This window comes from Pteropus alecto, unplaced genomic scaffold (genome assembly GCF_000325575.1).
Source record: "Pteropus alecto unplaced genomic scaffold, ASM32557v1 scaffold109, whole genome shotgun sequence".
In the NCBI taxonomy this organism is placed as follows: Eukaryota; Metazoa; Chordata; class Mammalia; order Chiroptera; family Pteropodidae; genus Pteropus; species Pteropus alecto.
This window is the reverse complement of record NW_006494608.1, coordinates 6,087,867-6,109,510: the sequence shown is the minus strand read 5'-3', so window position 1 is coordinate 6,109,510 and position 21,644 is coordinate 6,087,867. Positions and strand designations below refer to the sequence as shown.

The 21,644-nt window shown below is 37.0% G+C and overlaps 1 protein-coding gene across 20 annotated transcripts in view; it reads right to left on the bottom strand.

Annotated features, from left to right (window-relative positions):
- The window catches only part of NRCAM (neuronal cell adhesion molecule), a 259,076-nt gene that overhangs the window by 68,191 nt on the left and 169,241 nt on the right, over positions 1–21,644 (bottom strand). The window contains exon 1 of one of the 20 annotated variants that reach the window (XM_025041892.1): positions 2,671–2,793. The exons of 17 other annotated variants lie outside the window; for them this stretch is intronic. Coding sequence is in view for 1 of the 3 variants with exons in the window: in XM_025041906.1 (XP_024897674.1) it covers positions 2,671–2,678 (8 nt within the window). In the remaining 2 variants the exon portion in view is untranslated. Of the gene's footprint in view, positions 1–2,670; positions 2,794–21,644 lie in introns of those variants that run through there. 2 more of the 20 variants (XM_025041910.1, XM_025041906.1) reach the window with 2 other exon arrangements.

Sequence of the window (21,644 nt, the reverse complement as noted above, 5' to 3'; positions counted from 1 at the left end):
CTTAGTCCTTCAGGCAAAGAAAGTGCCTCTCCCATCTTTGTACATGTCTCCCATCACCTAATCTAGTATGCCCTGTACAGTAAGGTGTTCACTGTCCACTGGAAAGCATGAATACAAATACAGAATACAGACCTCTGTCCCACAGCAGACTCCTACATAAAAGGAAAGGTTTAATCATTGTCTTCTCATTAGTAAAGAGAGGTGGGGTGACCAATGACTCTCTCAAGAAGGTAGGAGTGATGTCATTATTACAAATATGGGTAGCTCTCACAGCTTAATTACTGAATTATTTGTGATTTTTATTATTTATTTGTGTATTTTTATAATGCCCACATTTCCTACTAAACTGAAAGCCTCCTAAAGGTAGGGACTGCAACTTTCTAGTTCCCCCATTGTGTCCCCAGAGCTCATCACAGTGTACATGGTAGGGAGCAAATTAATACTTGCAGGAAAAAATGAAAGGACAAAAGGGGAATGAAATGGAGACTTATGCTCTTTGAAGATGAGGTTTTATTCAGATAGGCAGTCTGACCATAGTCTACATAAGACTATATTTATATTTACACTACTTGGTTTAAAAACCAATCTCTTGTCGATATGATCAAATTAGTTGTTAAATTATGTGTGTGTGGAATAGAGCTTAAATGTACAAAAAGAAAATGAAACAATGCTGATAATGTGTTTTGTCAGCAATTGAGTTCTGATTTGAACCTGATTACAATTGTAGTTGGATACTTCTTGCTCTAAATACAAAAAAAGAACTCATTGTGCTAAATATAAACATTATACATATATAAATATTAATTTGTTAATGAACCATCCATACTATGTGGTTTCATTTAAGATCTAGGAAGTTTGGTTTTCCGTAACATAATATATAAACAATCCTGTCCATTAAACATTAACAGGCAGATACAGAAGTTCATACAACCATGTCCAACCAAAATACAAACCGTATGTCTAACCAAAATACAAAACATATCTATATCATTTAGCCAAATTTACTCTGGTCTCTCATGACTTTCTGTTAAAATGCTAACTCCGAATTTACACAAAAGCTTCAGAGAAAATAAAAATAACTGGCATAAATGGCACTAAAACAAGTTGATGCTACATACTACACACATTGAGAGAAAACTACGGAATCAAACACTGAGGAAACAAATGGCATACCTGCCTGATTTGTGTGTTAAGCTAATCAAGTTTAAGTGCCTAGCTCTCTGAAGAGGTGCTGGAGAACTAAAACACTCTCTAAAAGATATACCAATAAATTGTAATGCTTGAAAAATCTTTAGCAAATACATACAATTTCTGTCATAAGTTCTTCATTTATTATTTATTTTTTCTGGATGCCTTAACTATTCAACCTTCAAAATATAGAAAACCATTAGACAACTTCATAGAAAAGAAAGTATCATTCAACCTGCTTTAGCTTTTAAGAGTATATGTGGAATAAAATATTACACATTAAATCGCAGTGTTGTATAAAGAAAAAAATATTAAGAAAAGTTGGGAAGGCACTTACTAAAAGAGACACAAGTAAATCCTCACAATGAGAGGAGGCCATGAACTATGACAACTGAAGATACAGTCTCTCTTCTAAGTTGTAAGTTAACTGCACGAAGAGACACAAAATCATCTCCAGTGTAGACTCCGTTTGGGAAGGACAAAGCGATGGCCCAGCCCATCCTCTGACTTCTCTGCCCATGGAAATTCACCCACTGCTCCTACGTATGCTGTCATAGGTGAAAAACCCAAGCTCACAGATAGCACTAGGTCCCGGGCACTCAGTCAAAGTGAAAATCAAATACAGCTACAGAAAACTGAGCTTTCTTTCTGTAAGGGTTATGTGCTCTGCATGTCTCACAAAGAAAAACCACTGCTTCTGCACTCTTAATATTGATATCAACGTCCTGCCCTGCTAGGAGCGATCTGCCTTATAGTTTACCTTGGAAAATGATGGCTGTTCTCTCTCATATGAGAATCATGAACTAAAACTAAATTGTTTATACAATTACATTAAAATGAATGAAACGCTGATTTAAAAGAGCAGCATTATGTTTATTTTATTCAAGGCTAAAGAGTATGTTAGTATAGAATAGCTTGTAATTTGCAAAAAATATTTGCCACAGACATTTGAAAGCATGTTTGAATGAGACAAATGGTAGGTTCATCTTTGGAATATAAATTATCTTGATATTTGAAACCACATATATAGTTAAAATGACCCAGTGTAATGATAAACAATAAAGCCTTTTAATATTTCACTTCATTTTACTCCATTCAAAGCAACTTTTCACATGTCACCTGTAGAACTTCTAAAAACAGAAGGGGAAAAAATTCCCCCTTCTTTAGTAAACTTTTCATCATTAGAAAAGAAATGCAGTTTGGGGTTTCCTTACTTCTTTTTGCCTAAAATTTATATTAAATCAAAGAGCAAATGTTCCCCTGAATTATTTATCATATATATTTTGAAAAATCTAAATTTTGACAAAGGATTCATTCATATTAAGCCCAAGAAACATAACTCTTCTGTTGTTTACTTAAGAAGTCTGATCATTAGTAAGAAAATAAAATCTTTGTTTTTCTCTCAAGTGAAAGATGAAATTAGCTTAATTAAAAAAAATGTACAAGCTTTCTACCAGAATTGGAAGGCCATGAATTACTTACCATTTCATTCTAGTCTGTTGTACTTTTCAGCATCCCAGCATGGGGGGTTCAATGCTGATTGCACAGCGTAATATGATTGACTTCCTAAGCCAATAAACCTGTGACTGGATGCCGTTTAGTACAGTAATTATTGCTCTGGTGACTCATCAGTGCCTGGCCTCACAGATTGGATAGCTAACTGGGTGTGACATCGTCTTGACTGTGAAAGGCATTTTTCAACAGTGAACTCTAGGACAGTTACATTTTATATTTTCTTAAGTATTTACTATAAGGAATAAGCACATTAATGCCCATTCTTAGCCCATATTTTTGCTTTTCAATCACAGATTTTGAGTCTGAGACTATGGAAGGAAGGTCAGAGAAAGTGCACAATGACTTCACATAATTAAAACCTTGACACACATGAATCTACACAATGACACTACCATGAATGCTCCTCTGAATAAAGCAGTCTGGGATTACATGACTACAGAGATTCTAACGATCTCATTAAGTAACAAGACAAACTTAATGAAGTACTAAGGAACATGTTTCTAATTTCCTCCTAGCCCAAAAAGCTGTCCCATAGTAGACTTTCTACAAGGAACTGATAGCTAGAACCTGGCATAGCACTGAAGGAAAGGTGAACAATTAACAGATATTTTTTACCAAATAATAGATAAGGGAATACATCTTGATAACAGCTCAAATCTCTGTTCCTTAGAGCACTATAACTGATTAACTTGTTTGATATTCATAAAAGCTTCGGGAAATAGGAAAGTGGGTATTATACCCAATTAATAGATGAGAGAGGAAAATAAACCAATTACAATGGCTATTATTCATTGAGCACCTTCCATGTACCAACAATTACACTGTTGCCCCATGCATAAATTTATCTCATCTTAACAACAACCCTAACAGGTAAATTCTATTATATTTTCAAATGTACTGATGAGGAATCTAAGATGCAGTATGGTGAAGTCGTCTGCTTAAGGACATACACATAATATGTGAATTGCCAGACCTAGAGCTCCAATTCTTCTGAAAAGATCTGGAGCTTTCAGCCATCTTACATTGTCACATGCTGGGAAGCCCTTAGCACTTCCCTCCCTTTCATATCCTTTTATTTACATTTATCGAATTATCAAATGGAATTATCAAGTTTAGTCACCGATGTTTTAAAAAAAGTATGAATGGTTTCTGAGTATCTACAAAAGATCTTCACAGTGTTGCCAATAACACAACTTCAGGGGTCCTACTTTGGAGTCAGGAATAGTGCCAGCTAGAACTGTACCACATGCTGGCCCTGGCCTTTTAAAAGAACTGCAAGTCAGGACAATGTAGACAAAGACACATTTTAAAAAGCTAATTTTAAAAGCAGGCAATATATGTACATGGTATAACACTCACAAGGTACAAAAGACTATATAATTCAATGTAAGCAACGTAGAAACCCAGTTTCTCCCTTAAGATAATTACTATTATCAAGTTTTGTGACTCCTAAATATATTTCATGCATAACAAAGTACAAAAATATATAAAAATTTTTTTAAAGACTTCTTGAATTTAGAAAAATTTTAAAAGCCTTTTTGACATTGATGTTAGACCATCAAAAACATTAATGTCTTTCAATGAAATTGAATTATTTGCAACACATGAAATTATTTATATACTAGTTTTTTCATACCTCCTTTATTTAGCAAGCAATTACAAGAAAGGAAATAATAGACAGTGATATAATTGAGAGATCTAAGGCAAAGGATAAAGCATGCTTAATGAAAGTCCTTATGTGTGAGAATAATAGTGACCCTGACTAAAGATGGCACCTGTTCTACACTTGTCCAGCCAGTTATCTGATGACAGCTGTCAGAATCAGCTTCAAGGGTGAGAGAGCTGATTGAAAAAGGAAGGAAGGCTGGAGTAAGAGAGAAAGGGTACAGTGCTTCTCAAAGAAAGCCTTCTTTACCCCTACACCTCCAAATCCAATCACAATTAGCTAAACAGAATGGAAAAGACTACCCCACTCCAAAGACTTGCTGTGATCGCAGTCTGTTTTTCTGCATTGACCCAACCATCCTGACCAAGGTTAGAGGAGTTAGGGGTGGGTGCCTGACCAAAGGCAGCAGTCATGTAGAGCCTGCAAGATGACTTGGCTGTTTTAGAAAGCTGAAGAATTCCCAGTGAAGTGGTAACAAATTCCTTTCTCATGGGGAGGGTGAATATGAGACAGAAAGAGAAAGTGAGTCAACAGTTAGGAGCATGGACAAAGGCCAAAGATCACAAAGAGGCAAAGCAGTATGAGAAACCATGCGTAAGCAGAGGATATGATGTACCAAGGCAGAATGAAGCCAGTGGGCAGCAATAAGATCAGCAGAAACAGAGACAAAGAGTCCCTAAGTGACCACAGCAATGGTGGACACCTGACAGGTGATAACAAGTATCTGCTCCTCTTGCACTATGATAACCAGGCCTCTAATACTCTTGGTATACCAAACCACGTATGTGTGTATATCCAATTCTCTATGAGGTTTGCCAGAATAGTGGTTGTAGTTGAAACACCTTCCTGTCTTTCTTCTATCTGTGAATTCTAAAACAAGCCTTCATCAATGTAGAAGGTAGACTCTTACTTGTTGGCCCACAGGAAGCACTCCTCCCAGCATCCATCTACTTGCGTAGTTCCCTCTCAAAACGACGGTGGGCTTAGCCATGTGACATACTTTGATCAATGGGATTTTAGCAAAAATTATTCAAGTAGAGATGTGATGAACATTTGCACACTGGGGCTCATCCTCTTGTAATGTTCCCTCTGGGAAGTTTGAACTTGATTACTGAATGGTAAGAGGCCAGTGGACAGATCCTGGGAGATGAAAGACCATCTTGGACTTTCTGGTCTCAATTGAGCTCCCAGGGGAAGGCAATGGAGTAAGAGACTTGTTAAAACATATGCAACAGAAGAACAATCTGAGAACAGAAGAACCAGATGTTAACCATCTGAGAGTTAATAAAACTGTCAGAATTATGATAAATAATAAATTGTTGTTGTTTTAAGCTACACATTTTAGGGGTGATTTATCATATAGCATAGCTATCTGAAACAACTAATTAATATAAATGGAGACTGGCTATTTCTTGCAGTAAGAAAGACCCTAATATGCACATTTAAGAGGATCGATTAAGAGGAAAACACAGATCTTCTTACAAGAGCATGGCTGGAATCACAGGAATTCTAAATGAGTAATCTGGTGATGTGGGTTTTCTTTCTAAAATTATGTATCATTGGTTTTTTTCTAGATATACTTACTTATATATATGTTGATGCAGTCAAAAGGCACAGACTTAAGTTACATTTCTTACACACAAAACCTTTACTCAGAATAAACAGAAGCTGGTAGTCACTGATGTCCAACAAATTTGTTTACACTAAAATAATTGTGGGTTATGCCTAATTGAGAGTCTTAGGCATTACAGCAATTTATTTCTAATACAGAAAAACAAAAATTAAGCTAGAGAGACAGGTCTATTCTGTCATCATAAGGCCCACTTCCCAATTGATTTCCTTTCTATTATAAAACAAAAAAAGTTCCAATTTTTAAAAATGAAAAGTCGGAAACTGCTCTAAAGGTGAAGTCTGAGAAATGTAAATTTAATTTTGAATATCAGTGTTGAGAGAAACATATTCGAAAACATTTGTTGAGTCATTGAAAGAAGCTCTGACTCTTCCTATAAATTGAGATTTCTACAAATATCACTGAAAAGGTGTAAGGATCAGAAACAGTTTATTAAAACCTGCAGAAAAAAGGCCATAAGGAATATTAGTATTTTGAAGGGTCTATTCCTTATCTATTTGTCAAGTAAAGAACAAATGGAATAATGGCAGCCATTTACTAGTAGATAACAGCAGTTTAGAATACCTGGAAGGCTAGTCACTTTTTAAAAAAAGCTAAGTTACATTTCAAATATAAGAAGCCAGGACTTAACAAACTGTTATTCTTGCTGAATGGTACGAGCCACTCGGGGTGGAGATGCAGGGCATGGGTCAAAATCTCAATGTGTGCTCTTCTCCTAATGGGGTTGGAGGGGGCTTTGGGGATTAGAGAAACTGTGAGAGAGAATGAACCTATACTGCAGTGAGAAATTAACCCAGAAGTCTCTACTTAGCACAGTACAGTTCATACTTCACCCATGCTAATGTCCAGTGTGGGAAGGCAGGGGTCTCTACTCCAGGCTGACAGTAAGAATCCACCATTTTGTGATGCTGCCCTATCAACATGTGGCTTCCAGAGCCCCCGTGTTCTCCTTCTCTTAACTGCCTCTGCCCAGAGATGATGTACACATCTTTTGCTCACAACCCATTGAGCGGAAGAAGTTGATGACTATAGCCACAAGGGAGTCTGAGAAATGTTAGGTGCCTGTGAAATATTTAGTGAGCACTTCTATCTCTGTCACAAAGTGTGTGCTTGATTTACAGTAAATCTGAAGATGCCTTTCCTGGAAGGAGTTTCAGATGTGACATTCTACAGGAAGGCCACCTTATGTTTCATCTCAATGATCAGTCAGGGAGAAAGACAATAGTGGTGAGCAAGGGCTGTATGGGTGCTGGTTGGTTGCAGCCATCTCCTCTGTCTACTTTCCAGTTGCATTTCTGAATCGCCCTTTCCTATAACTTGGGGTTCCCCTAAACATGGGCCTAAGTATAGGGGTGGGGAGGCAGAAGGCCCAGATTTATCCAACCCAAAGGATGTCACTCCTGCCATGTCATAGATTACTACAGTCTTCACTGCAACATTTCAAAATATATTTTGTTAAGGTATCCAGGTTTTGTATAATCACAAGACCATGAAAATGAGAAATGGAGACTGATATGATACAAAGAATTGTATTTTCCACTTGTAATCAGTGCTGGAAAAGATTTATTATCATAAACTAAATAGTTGGAAATCCTTCATTCCAGCTAGAGGCTATTCTATATAAAGAAAAAAGTAGAGTCACTTGCTGATATGCATTTTGTACTACAAAGGATTTACCAGCAAAACAGGGTAGCAATGCATGAAATATTTAGCTTCTTGTACATTTAATTTTCTTTAAATAGGCCATGCAAAAAATCTGCATTTATCCAAAAATTAAATCAGGAAGTGATCATTTGCTTCCAAAAGAATTGATCAGATTTGAGCATCTTCCTGAGCATTTAAAATATAATTCAGTTTCCAAGAAGTTAAATATTAGCTCCTAAGGAGTCCATATTCTCTAAGCTAAGTACACAAAAGTGTGAATGTTAAAAACATTTTCTGCAATATGAGATTTAGTCAAGCTAACAGTCAAAGCTTTAGGATATTCTGTGTGTGCGCTAAAAGACACGGACTTCTCAGGAACCATTTTTTTCTATGAGAAGATCATATTCTATTTCTATTACTACTTAAATGGACTCCATAGCAAGAATATATGCCACTGCTTTGAAGTGACAGAAATGGCAACTCAAAGAGCAGGTTAGGAGTACATCAGGAAGAAACTATTCTTGTTTCAGGTGTCCATCTCCCTGGAAGAATCGGGACAGAAAAACCTCTTAGAGGTTTTTATCAAAGTTGGTTGATAAGAACATTAAACCTAGAATTACTCCCTCTTTGTGCTTCTTCAGTTGAGTTTTCATGGAAAAATTTTTGTGGGTACACAGAGCATTTATTTCCTAAAGCTAAATATTTGTGCCTTTGTGGAAAGAGAGTTGGGAAGTAAGAAAGAAAAGTGATATAGGAGGACAAAGATAAAGCAATGAAAGAAATGAATATGTAAGAAATTTTCAAGTTACATTATTATAATTATCATCATCATCATCACTTTTTTGGGGGTTGGAAATTATAATTCATAAAGAAACTGGGCGGAAAGAACCTATGGAAAAAAATTTGTTTAAGCACATGAAAGGAATCACAAAGATTTCAAGTGAAAACGTTCACGTAGGAGCACCTCTGTCAGGGCTAATGCTTAGAACATCAAGGTCTCTTTCAGCCCTACTCTTTGAATTATGAGAGCTGTATCTGCTAAAACGGTGGTCCTCAACCTTTTTGACACCAAGGACCAGTGCTCCTATGAGAAGTAATGCTTGATGATCTGAAGTGGAGCTGAGGCGGTGACGCTAGCTCTGAGGAGTGACTGCAAATACAGATGAAGCCTGTATTTGTTCGCTCACCTGCAGCTCAGCTCCTGCTGTGCAGCCTGGCTGCTAACAGGCCACAGACCATACTGGTCCACAGCCCGGGGACTGGGGACCTCTGTGTTAAAATGTAAGTGGAACTAAACAAAGTAGCCATCAATAGTACAATCATTAAGATGCCACAACAAAAGGAAAGAAAACTCAAGACCAGAAATTGGAAAACACAGAGTTAAGCATCAGATTCTGTGAGGCTGCTGGTTATTGGATCTGATGAAGGTAGGCAAGGAAGGAATGGATATGAGTATCAACTACATGTTACCATCTCAACAAAGGGCAGCATGATGTGAGCAGGCAAGGCAAGTCTGTGCCTAGTTCCTTTTCAGAGACAAGTGGGCTTCAGGCTCTTGGCTCTCAGCTGAGAAATGGTTTTTGGGGACCACCTGCTGGATCTCTGTGTCCAATGGAGCCAATTTGGGCAAAGCGAGAGGGAACCTCTTGTGAAGATGGCGATTCAAACTCTGGCAGAGTGATCAACAGAGTCTGGAAGTCAAAGGGCTAGATAAAGAACACAATCCGGATAAGAGACAGCAGAAAGGATCCTAAGGGAGACCACCAGGAATAAGATTTGAGACTAAGGGATGTGGGAGACAGAACCTGGAGACACTCCTAGAGCTGAAAAAAATGATGGCGTATGGCTTTTATAGGGCATTGGATGTGAGTGTGGGGACTGCTCAGGCATGGGCAGGAAGAAACCATTCCTCTCTCTGCCCAGTCAGTGGGTTCAGGATTAAGTCGGTAAACACTGGGGGTCCTCTTGCCATATTTCACTAGGCCAAGGGCAGCATCTTAAATATGTCGTTAGTCTATCTGAGGAAGGCTTTCAAAGTTTAGGTTTTTGTTTCCTTCAAGAATTTAAAATAAGATTATTCTAGGCCCTTACTGGAGTATAAAACATTAATTGTTGGTCTCCAACTCTCTTCACAAGCCTTGTAAAGAAAAAAGTTATTTTTGTACTGAAAAGGCCTAAGTACCCTTCTAGAATGAACTCTAGCAGATCTGTCAACACTCAATCACAGCTCAAAGTTAACTTCTGATTTCTTATCAAAGTTGGTTATAAAACAAGATATATAAACTCTCTCTTTTTTCTCTCTCTATATTTAACTAGTTCAAGAAACTAGTTTTTATATACAGACCTGGCAAATTGTGCTGAGCTATCAGGTATACAAATAAGAAGCAGTATATAATAGTCATGTTTGAAAGATGTACTTTTGGTTTCAATTGAGAGCAAGGGTTTAAATAGAGACAAGTTGTCTTGTATACATTTCTGAGTATTTTGCTCAAGAAGGGGAAGCAAGCGATAATAATCTCTACATTGGATGCTAAAAATTCTAACTGGAGGGCAAAGCTACAAAATTAAGAAGAAAGCTCACACTAATGGCACAGAGGCAGTGATGTCCAGGAGGGCTGCCAACCTGGGCACCTCTGAAATGGCAGAGCTTAAAGAGAAGAACACTCATTTTTATTCAGAAAGCTTTAAAACTGTAGCATTAGAGCTGTGTCTAAGTGCACTTAGATAGACTTCTTTGTAGGAATGGTTTTAAACATTTTATTTAAAATATTCACTGCATATCTATTAAGTTTCAGATACTTAGAAGGGGGTAATTTAGAAATGAATCTGACATAATTTATGCCCCTGAAGTGCTCAAATATAGCCTTGGGAGAGGGACATGAACTCTATGAGAACTAAATATAAAAAAAAATGTGGTAAGTGCTCTACTAGCAGCAGGGCCTGAGCCGATGGAAGCAGGGAGTAGGATGCGAACAATTCTACTCAAGAGGAGATGTTTTCTGAGGAAAGACTTCAGGAGGTGAGATCTGAACTTGGCCTTGGAAGAATAACAAAAATCCTCCAGATATAGGAGATGAAAGCCATGAGTAAAGTCACAGAGGTATCAAGGGTACAGTGTGTTTCTGGCAAGTGTTCAGATGGGGCTGAAGGATACATGGGACAGAAACAGCAAGTTGGTGCAAGGTTGTGAGTGAACTTAAATATTGTGTTATTGAGTTGTGGCTTTATTATATTAGATGAATTTTAAAGTACTAAGCTAGGTACAACGAGTTAACTTTTCTTTTAAAAAGAGCATCAAGAATGCCATCTTCTCATGCAAAAGTAAAATGTGCATGGAACTTTAGAGGATTCAATTAAATTTAATTCAATAAACTGAAAGTCAATTATGTACAGATCAATGGATGCCTGAGGCTGGGGGGTGGTCAGAAAGGATATGGATGACAAGAGGAAATTTTTTGAGTATAGTGCTCAGCAGAATGGATGATATAAGACTTCTGGGGCCAGGTTATAATTATTTTAAATGACAACAGTACACCATGCTTTCTGATCCCTATCATTTACCACAACCACTAAATCATAAAACTAACAGAGACTGCCAAGCCATTGTTGTGGTATCCAGATGATTTTTAGTCATTTTTAAAGGAAGAGAAGTCATTAGTTCTAACGTAAGAAAATAGCTTTGTGACCTTGGATTAGGTATATTTCTTAGATATATACTAAAAGTATGATCCGTAAAAGAAAAAAAGATAAATTGAACATTATCAAAATTAAAAACATTTGCTCTTCAAAAGATACCAATAAAAAATGCAAAGACAAGCCACAGACTAGGAGAAATATCAACAAATAAAGAAACTCTTACAACAAAAAATAAGATGAGCAACTCAATAAAAAAATAGGCAAAGATCTGAATAGACGCCTTCCCAAAGAAGATATATAAATGGCTAATAAGAACATGAAAAGATGCTCAATATAATTAGAAAAATAAAAATGAAAACCACAATGAGATACCATTATATATCCATTTAAATAGCTATATTCCAAAAGGCTGATCATATTAAGTGTTGGTGAGTATATGGAAAACTGGAGTTCTTATACATTGCTAAGGGAATGCAGGGGGTGTAGCCACTTTGGAAAATAGTTTGGCAATTTCCTAAAAGTTAAACATACACTTATTATACAACCCAGTAATTCTACACCTAGATATTTACCTAAAACTAATGAAAAAAATATGTCTACAAAAAGAGTTGTATGCAAATGTACAAAGCAGCATTTTTTATAGTAATCAAAAATTGGAAATGTCTATCAACTTGTGAAAAAAATGAGGTGTAGTCATATAATGGAAAACTATTCAGCAATAAAAAAGAATAAACTGCTAATAACAATGAGTAAAACTTCAAAATTAGAAGTGAAAGAAGTCAGACACAAAAGACTATGTAGTTGAAGAGAGAGAACAAAAGATAGAGAACCTATTTGAAGAACTAATAATTGAACACTTAGCTAACCTGGTGAAGAAAACAGACATACAGTCCAGGAAGTGTAGAGAGTCCCAAATAAGATGAAACCAAAGAAGCCCATATCAAGAAACACTGCAATTAAAGTGCCAAAGGTTAAAGACAAAAAGAAAATCTTAAAAGCAGCAAGAAAAAGGCAGTTAGTTACCCACAAGGGAGTTCCCATAAGACTGTCAGCTGATTTCTTAATGGAACCTTTGCAGGCCAGAAGGAATTGGCAGGAAATACTCAATGAAAAGCAAGAAACTACAACCAAGATTACTCTACCCAGCAAAGCTATCATTTAAAATTGAAGGAGATATAAAAAGCTTTCCAGACATGAAAAAGCTAAAGGAATTCATCACCACCAAACCAGTATTACAAGAAATGTTAAAGGAACTTCTTTAAGAGGGGGGAAAACAACAACAGAACATAAATATGAATAATAAATGGCAATAACTATATATCTATCGATAACCACTTTAAATGTAAATGGGTTAAATGTTCCAATGGAAAGACATAGGGTAGCTAAATGAATAAGAAAAAAATAAGACCCATATATATATATATATATATGCTGTCTACAACAGACCCGCTTCAGATAGAAAGACACATACAAACTTACAGTAAAGAGATGGAAAAAGATATTTCATGTAAATGGGAATGAAAAAAAAGCTGGGGTAGCAATATTTATATCAAGCAAAACAGACTTTAAAACAAAGCCTAGAATAAGAGACAAAGAAGGACAATACAAAATATCAATGAAACTAAGAGCTGATACTTCGAAAAGATAAACAAAATTGATAAACCTTTAACTAGACTCATCAAGGAAAAAAGACAGAGGACCCTCCCCCCAAAAAAATCAGAAAGGAAAGAGAAGTGACAACTGACACCACAGAAATATTAAAGATTTTAAGAAAATACTATGAGCAATTGTGTGCCAACAAATTGGCCAACTGAGAAGAAATGGATAAATTTTTGGAAACATATAATCTTCCATGACTGAGTCAAGAAAAAACAGAAAATCTGAACCATTCAATTACTACTAATGAAACTGAATCAGTAATCAAAAAACAAAACAAAACAAAACAAAAAACCCACAAACAAAAGTCCCGAACCAGAGGGCATCAAAGGTGAATTTTACAAAACGTTCAAAGAATTAACACCTATTTTTCTCAAACTATTCCAAAAAACTTCAGGAGATGGAAAAGCTCCCAACCTCATTTTATGGGGCCACCATCACCTTGATTCCCAGGCCAGAAAAAGACACACACACACACACACACACACAATTATAGGCCAATATCTCTGATGAACATAGATGCAAAAATCCTCAACAAAATATTAGCAAACAGAATTCAATAAGACATTAAAAAGACCATATATCATGATCAAGTGGGATTTATTTCTGGAATGCAAGGTTGATTCAATATCCACAAATCAATTGATGTGATATACCACATAAACAAAATGAAAGATAAAAATCATAAAATTATATCAGTTGATTTAGAAAAAGCATTTGACAAAATCCAGCATTCACTTATGATAAAAACTGTCAAAAGTGGGAATAGAGGGAACATACCTCAACATAATAAAAACCATATATGACAAACCCACAGCTAACATCATACTCAACAAGGAAAAGCTAAAAGTATTTTCCTTACAATCAGAACAAGACAAGGATGTCCACTTTCACCACTTCTACTCAAGAAAATATTGAAAGTCCTAGCCATAGCAATCAGACAAGAAAAAGAAATAAAATGCATCCAATTGAAAAGAGAGAAGTAAAACTGTTATTATTTGCAGATGACATGATACTATATAGAGAAAACCCTAAAGGTTCCACCCAAAAAACTGTTAGAACTGATTAATGAATTTAGTAAAGTAGCAGGATACAAAATTAATATTCAAAAATCAGTTGTATTTTTATATAACAATAATGATGATCAGAAAGAGAAATTATGAAAACAATCCTATTTACAATTTCATCAGAAATAATAAAATACCTTAATCAATTTAACCAAAGAGGTAAAAGACTTGTACTTGGAAAATTATAAGACACTGAAGAAAAAAACTGAAGAAAATACAAATAAAAGTATTAACTATGCTTATGGATAGAAAGACTTAACATCATTAAAATGTCCATACTACCCAAAGCAATCTGTAGAGTCAATGCAATCCTTATCAAAATACCAATGGCATTTTTCACAGAACTCGAACAAATAATCCTAAAATGTATATGGAGCCACAAAAGACCCAGAATAGCCACGACCATCTTGAGAAAGAAGAACAAAGTTGGAGGTATAACAATACCTGATATCAAACTATACTTATAAGTCTACAGTAATCAAAACAGCATGGTACTGGCATGGAAATGGACACATAGATCAATGGAACGCAGTAGAGAGCCCATGCCTGTATTGTCAATTAATCTATGACGAAGGAAGTAAGAATATACAATGGGATAAAAACAGTCTATTTAATAAACGGTGTTGGGAAAACTGGACAGATACATGCAAAAAAGTGAAACTAGACCTCTTCTTACACCATATACAAAAATAAACTCAAAATAGATTAGCCTTAAATATAAGATATGAAACCACCAAACTCCTAGAAGAAAACATAGGCAGTAAACTCTCGGCCATTGCTCTTAGTAATATTTTTTTTCTGATATGCTGCCTCAGGCAAGGGAAACTAAAGCAAAAATAAACAAATGAGACTACGTCAAACTGAAAAGTTTTTGCACAGCAAAGAAAACCATCAACAAAACGGCAAGACAACCTACTGAATGGGGAAAGTATTCACCAATGATATATACGATAAGAGGTTAACATCCAAAATTTACAAAGAAATCATACAACTCAACACCAAAAAAACTAAAATCCAATTTAAAAATGGGCAGAAGACCTGAACAGAAATTTCTCCAAGAGGACATACAGATGGCCAAAAGACATATGAAAAGATGCTCAATGTCACTAATCATTAGAGAAATGCAAATTAAAACCAGAATGGCCATCATCAATAAATCAAAAAACAAGTGGTGGAAAAGATATGGAGAAAAGGGAACCCTTGCACACTGCTGATGAAATTGAAATTGGTGCAGCCACTATGAAAACAAAAACAGTATGAAGGTTCCTCAAAAAATTAAAAATAGAACTATCATATGCCCAGCAATTCCACTTCTGGGTATTTACCTGAAGAAATACAAAACACTAATTAAAAAAGATACATACACCTCTATATTCACTGTGGCATTATTTACAATAGCCAAGATATGGAAGCAACCTAATTGCCCATCAATAGATGACTGGATAAAGAAGTGGTACATATATATGATAAAATATTACTTGGCCATAAAAAAGAATAAAACCTTACCATTTGTGACAACATGGATAGACCTGGAAGGTACTGTGCTAAGTGAAATAAGTTAGAGAAAGACAAATACCATAAGATCTCACTTATCTGTGGAATCTAAAGAATAAAATAAACAAAAAATAGAAACAGACTCATAAATGCAAGGAACAAGCTGCTGGTTGCCAGATGAAAGGGGGATTGGAGGATTGGGTGAAAAAGGTGAAGAATTTAAGAAGAACAAACTGGTAGTTATGAAATAATCATGGGGATGTAAAGTAAAGCATAGGAAATATAGTCAATAATATAATAGCATTGTATGGTGTCAGAGGGTTGCTGGACTTATCATGGTGATAAGTTCTTTAGGTATATAAATGTTGAAAAACTATAGTACATACCTGAAACTAATACAATATTGTATGGTAGCTATATTTTAATCAAAATATTTTTTAAAAAGTCTATACAGTTGACCCTTGAACAATGTATAGGTTAGGGGCACTGACTCCTGCACAGCTGAAAATCCATGTATAACTTTTGATGCCCCTGAAACTTAACGACAGTCATCCCTCAGTATCTGTGGGGGGATTGGTTCTAGGATCCTTGTGGGTGCTCAAGTCCCTTATATAAAATGACATAAAGCAATGCATACAGTCAGCCCTCTAAATCCACGGTTTCCTAATCACAGATTGAAAATACTGTTTTCTATGCACACAGTTGAAACCATGAATCAAAACCTGTGGATACAGAGGGGTGACTATTTTACTAAAAAAAAAAAAAAAAAAATCCCCATGTAAATGGATCCACACAGTTCAAACCACGTTGTTCAAGGGTCAGCTGTATATGATTCCATTTACATGAACTTTCTAGAAAGGTAAAACTATAGAATCAGAAATAGGTCAGTGGCTGCCTGAGGCTGGGAGACGAGACTGACTAGAAACAGGGAGGAAGCAATTTTTTCAGGTGATGATAGTGCTCTAAAACTAGATTGAGGTAAAGTTTGCACAACTGTCTAAATTTTCTAAAATTCATCAAACTATACTTAAATCAGTAAATTGTATATAGTATGCAAACTATACCTCAATAAAGCTATTAAAAGGAAAAATAACTTGAACACCTTGTGTTTTCCAATCAGGACACACTTCAGAGGACACACTCATGGCCTTACTTCCCCTGGTACATGTCTCACCTATAATACTCTCTCTAGTCCCAGCGCAAGTTAAATATAACTATTTTTGAATGAAGAAAACTGAGCAATACTGCGAGAAATGGCAAACAATATATTAGTTTATGAGTCAAACTGAATTATTAAAGGAGTTATTTTAGGAGGAGAAGTGTAGAGGTAGGAGCTATTCTAACTAAAATAGATAATGCCAATGAAAATAAGCTACATTTATCATTTTCATGAAAAAATAGTTTTATTACCATCTGCAAATCAGTTTCCTTAATAAGAGTTCAGGACATTTTTCAGTGTATCTCAATGATTTTTATGATATATTAAGACTCATTTTTTATATAACTTTGATATCAAATAAAAAAAATGTTTAACCTCAACATTCACTTCCATCTCATTGAAGGCACGTAGAATCTTAAAACATAAGTCAGGTGGAGAGGATCTGTGTTGTCAGTCTCAGGTGAGGGTGTATGCTCCCTTTTTTACATCCCCAATGCCTCCTCCCTATCTCTCTGTTGCTTAGAGTGCTGAGCATTACAAACATTTTAAAAAGTTAATGCTATTTATTTCTATTTCACTATGCAAAAAATAAGACACTAAAAGTAGATTGAAAAAATAAATAAATAAAACCGCTCAAACTCAGACTCAGTTTCTGAGAAATCTGTTTCCTTACAGAGGAAGAGCCTGGGCCACTACCAGCTGGGGGAGGAGGTTGTCTATGTGCTAGGTGGGAACTTTGCCAAGGGCTTTCTCCACCAATTAACATCCTCAGCTCCAGGGCTGAAAATAGTCACTGGTCCTTCAGCTGCTAAAATGGCCATAATCCCCTCTGACCACAATGTCCTCACCTACAGTTCTTCTCTTATTTCCGCTATCCCCGTTCTTTGGCCTCTCTTATCTTTATTTCCTTCTCTTTCCAGTCTGGATTTCATGGGCCACTCTTCATTTTTCTGGCTGGTCTTTTCAACTCCTTTGCAAGTCATCATGCTTGCCTAGGAAAACGTCATTTCAGAAGAGTCTTGCCCAAACTCCCCACGTGTTACACAAAAGTGGGGTAAAGTGATTAAGTGGAAAGAAGATGGGCTGTGGAGTCAGACCTTCCTTGAAATTCTAGCTTTGCCACTTAGAAGCTGTGTTGCATTGGTTATGTTAAATCAACTCTTTGTGCTTTAGTCTCCTCACCAGTAAAATGGGGCTAATTTACAGCTCCAGGGCTGTAAAGAGGATAAATGACATAAATATGTAATGCACACAGCAACATGCCAGGAGCTTAGGGCACCCTTAGTAAATAGTGACTTAGCCTCCACGTACCTTTCTAGCCTCCTCTCTTGTCACCTGCTCTATCACAAGCTTGATCTCCATACCTTCCACTGCTGTTCCCTCTGGCTGGAACACTCTTCCCACTCTCTACCTGATCCTTACCCTCCTCATGGTCTGGATAATGCCTCCTCATTCCTGGAGACTCAGCTAAGATATCATCCTTTAGAACTGTGCTATCCTAGAGTAGCCACTAACCACATCTATTTAGAATTAAATTACTTAAAATTAACTACAACTGAAAATTCAGTTCTCAGTCACAGTAATGACATATCCACATGATAGGGAGGCCAAGAGGCTCTGAAGTGGAGTATAACAGTGTCTGGCACAATGTACATAAATTTATCTTTCAAATTACCTAGTCATCATAGACAAGACTTAGACACCAGAGGCTAAGACACCTGGGGAAGGTTTACAGTGTGCATTGTTCCCACACTTGATTCCTGGCAAGGTTCCATGTACGTGGTAAGCACCAGTAGAAACAAACTGGGTGGACAGCACAGAGGCATCTGAGCAGTTTTCCCAAAGGGTGAATGATCCATTTTATAATTTGGACTGGAGTCAAGTCTACTTCAAAAGATTCCCCATGTCTTCTCCTTAAATCGTGGGTTAATAAAACTACCCTGACATCCTTTTAGAAGTTTCACCTTTAATAAGATTTCCTAAATCATAAAAACCACTTAAGGCCCAGGTAATGGTTCATGGTACTAAGAATCAAAAAACTTGACTTTTCACTAGATTTTCTTCAGGGCCTATTTCACAACTGCCTCCTTAGGTCTCTAACTAGACAATGGGTATGGCTCTATTTTGCTTCGTACCTTGTCTACAGCTGGCAGATGTCTTTTGAAGAATAAACGCTATTCTGTGATTTGCTGTGTCCATTCACATTTTATTAATTAGGACATTTTCAGCAAGGTTTTTTTTGTGTTTTTTTGTTGTTGTTGTTGTTGTTGTTGTTGTTGTTGTTTTTCCACTTTCATGAATCACAGACTTGAAAGGCCAAAGACACTCTAAGAAATTATTTTGGCACCTTCCTGCTAGGCAGAAGGACAAAAAGGCATTCCCATGAGAGTTGGTGCATTCACTCCTTTTCTGCACCACTCCAAAACCCTCGGTTTCTCCTTGTATTCCAGTCACTATAGTTAGGGTCCTGTTGCCTTCAAGCTTTGAGCAGCTTTGCACAGGCACCCTTGATGGTGGCCTCACCTTGCCCCTTATAAGGAATCGCTTACTTCCTGCCCTGGGCATCTCTACTCCTGGCTCAGTAGTCCCAGGAATCCACTCTGCACTCAGGCATGCACAGCCCAGCATGGCCGGGAACTTAATGCTGTAGGGTTGCTCTTGACCAGTGGTAGCTCTAACGCATCCTGTTTTTACCCCTGGCAGACAGTTCTAGGATGTTTCACTCCCCTTGTCCTGCATTTCTGCTCCCTGAGATGACATTTCCAAACAAACTACCTATATACAAGTTTTGGTCTTTGGCTCACCTTTTGAGGGGACCCTAGGCTAAGACAAATGGGTGCAGTCTTAGATTGGATATGCAAAGTCTCACACCCTAGATTAGTGCTCCAGGAGTACAACACCCGTGACTGGCCCCTTGGGGTACGCAACACCCCCACACAGGACTCCTCAGCTGTTCTGATTTGTCTCTTGGGAAACAAGGCTAACAAGGGAAATGAGAACAGTTACTCCCTGGGCACTTATGGCCCAGCCTTGTTTTAGTTTTCTTATTATCCACTTTATACAACTAGGAAACAGTTTCACAAAGGCCAGATCTGGATTCAAATCCCATAATCTTTCCACAGCATGCTAAGAGTAGACAAGTCCTTATTACTGCAAGTCTTGGGCATCCCGTTTTTCCACATTTATTCCTGAAGATCTGCAGGACAAACTTTATATAAGACATATATCTCTAGATGTGCTGGGTCAGTTATTCTTAGGACCCTGCATTTGGTTCTCTTGCACTATCTCGGAAAGCACAAAACGTCCCAGTGGCTCACACTGACCCTCGCAATGTGAAAAATCTTTCTGTTTCATTACCTAGAATTTTTTCCCCTTTTCTTCTTCTTTTGGGTCACATTCTTCCACTGTGAAGCTTCTTGGCTTAGCTTTTTATTCTCCTTTGCCTCACTGGAAACATAACTATAAACTCCCTGGGTGGAAATTCATTTGTTTTATGCAGAAATGCATAGGCCATAGCTTGGAGGGGGCATTTCTCAGACATCTTCTCCTCAAGCTTCGCTTCCAACTTGATATGGGGGCATACACTGGAAGGAAGGTGAGCATAACACAGTCCTAGAGAGCACCAAAACAACTCTCATCTTCCGAGGTGCTAAGTTAGAGTAAGTATCTCTTCTCTATGCCCCGCTCAGGAGTTATCTTGATGCCCTGTGGAAACAAACCCCAAATTTCCTCTCCGACTCTAGACTCCAGAAGGAATAATCAAATCATTATTTTATTTGTTTGCCTCATTTTACTCTGTTCATTCAACATCTTCACAGAAGAGAATTTCATTACTTTCCTTGCTTTTTTTTTTTTTTTTTTGGTGGAAATGAGAAGTGATGTTTTTTCTCTCCCAGTGTGTGGACAAGAATAACACTAACTCCGAAGGTGTGAAAGAAAGAAATCCTCTGTACGTGAATGACACAATAGTTTGGCCTCTTCACTACCAGGTGCAAAGTGGCAGAGGAGCCAATTGCAGTTTATTGCCCTAACTGAGCTTCCTCATCAGGTAGTGCTGAAACAAGCTTGCCTAGTGCCCACTTCCTGCCAGCACCATCTGGCAGGTGCTAGCACTTCCCAGCCATGAACTGGGATGTGTAATTGCCTCATATCATGAGGTGTTTCTCTGAAGCCCTTACCCCTGCCATGAGCACAACTGTCACACAGAAACCACTTAGGAAACTAGAAGTCATTCATCTCCATGAATGACCCACTCCACAGAGCTCAGCTCCTTGGCCATGGGATGACTTAATCAGAAAAGCTCATTTTCATGGTAGGTGGGCACCAACAGTGAGAAACACATGTTAGGCAGCTGAAAGTGACCTGGGCCAGGCCTCATACCAGCTCAGCAGCCCAAAGAATTCTTAAACTTTATTTATTTATAATCTGTGCAGGTCTTCCCTGATATAGTCTTTCCATATTGCATTGCCTCCTATTTCTAAAACATACCATAATATTACTGCTATATTTAATGCTATGTGTATGAAAATATAATATAGCTTAGCAACTTCTTTTTTACTTCCTGTTTAAAGCTCTTTTTTCATTTATCTAGGAAGACATATTTAATGCTACATTAGTTCATTTCTAATTATGCTTATATTCTCTGCAAATTGGTATCTATGTCTATATCTATATCTATATCTGTATCTAATCTATGTTTGATTTAAAAAGATAACACACAACTAGGAACCAAGGAAATCGCAAGGAACTTAAGGTCATTAGGTCTCACCAAAACTGGGATTATTCTTCTACCTTTACTTGAAATGACCACTCCAAAAATGATTCAACAACTGTAACAAACTGATATTTCAGAGACATAGTCAAGCTCCTTAATGAATAATACCACATTTAACTGTAACTGGCATCAATTGTTTATATAGAGACTGTCTTTATTAGCCTCCTAATGGCAACTTACTGTTTCTTGTGGCCTTCTCCAGAATTCAGAAAAAA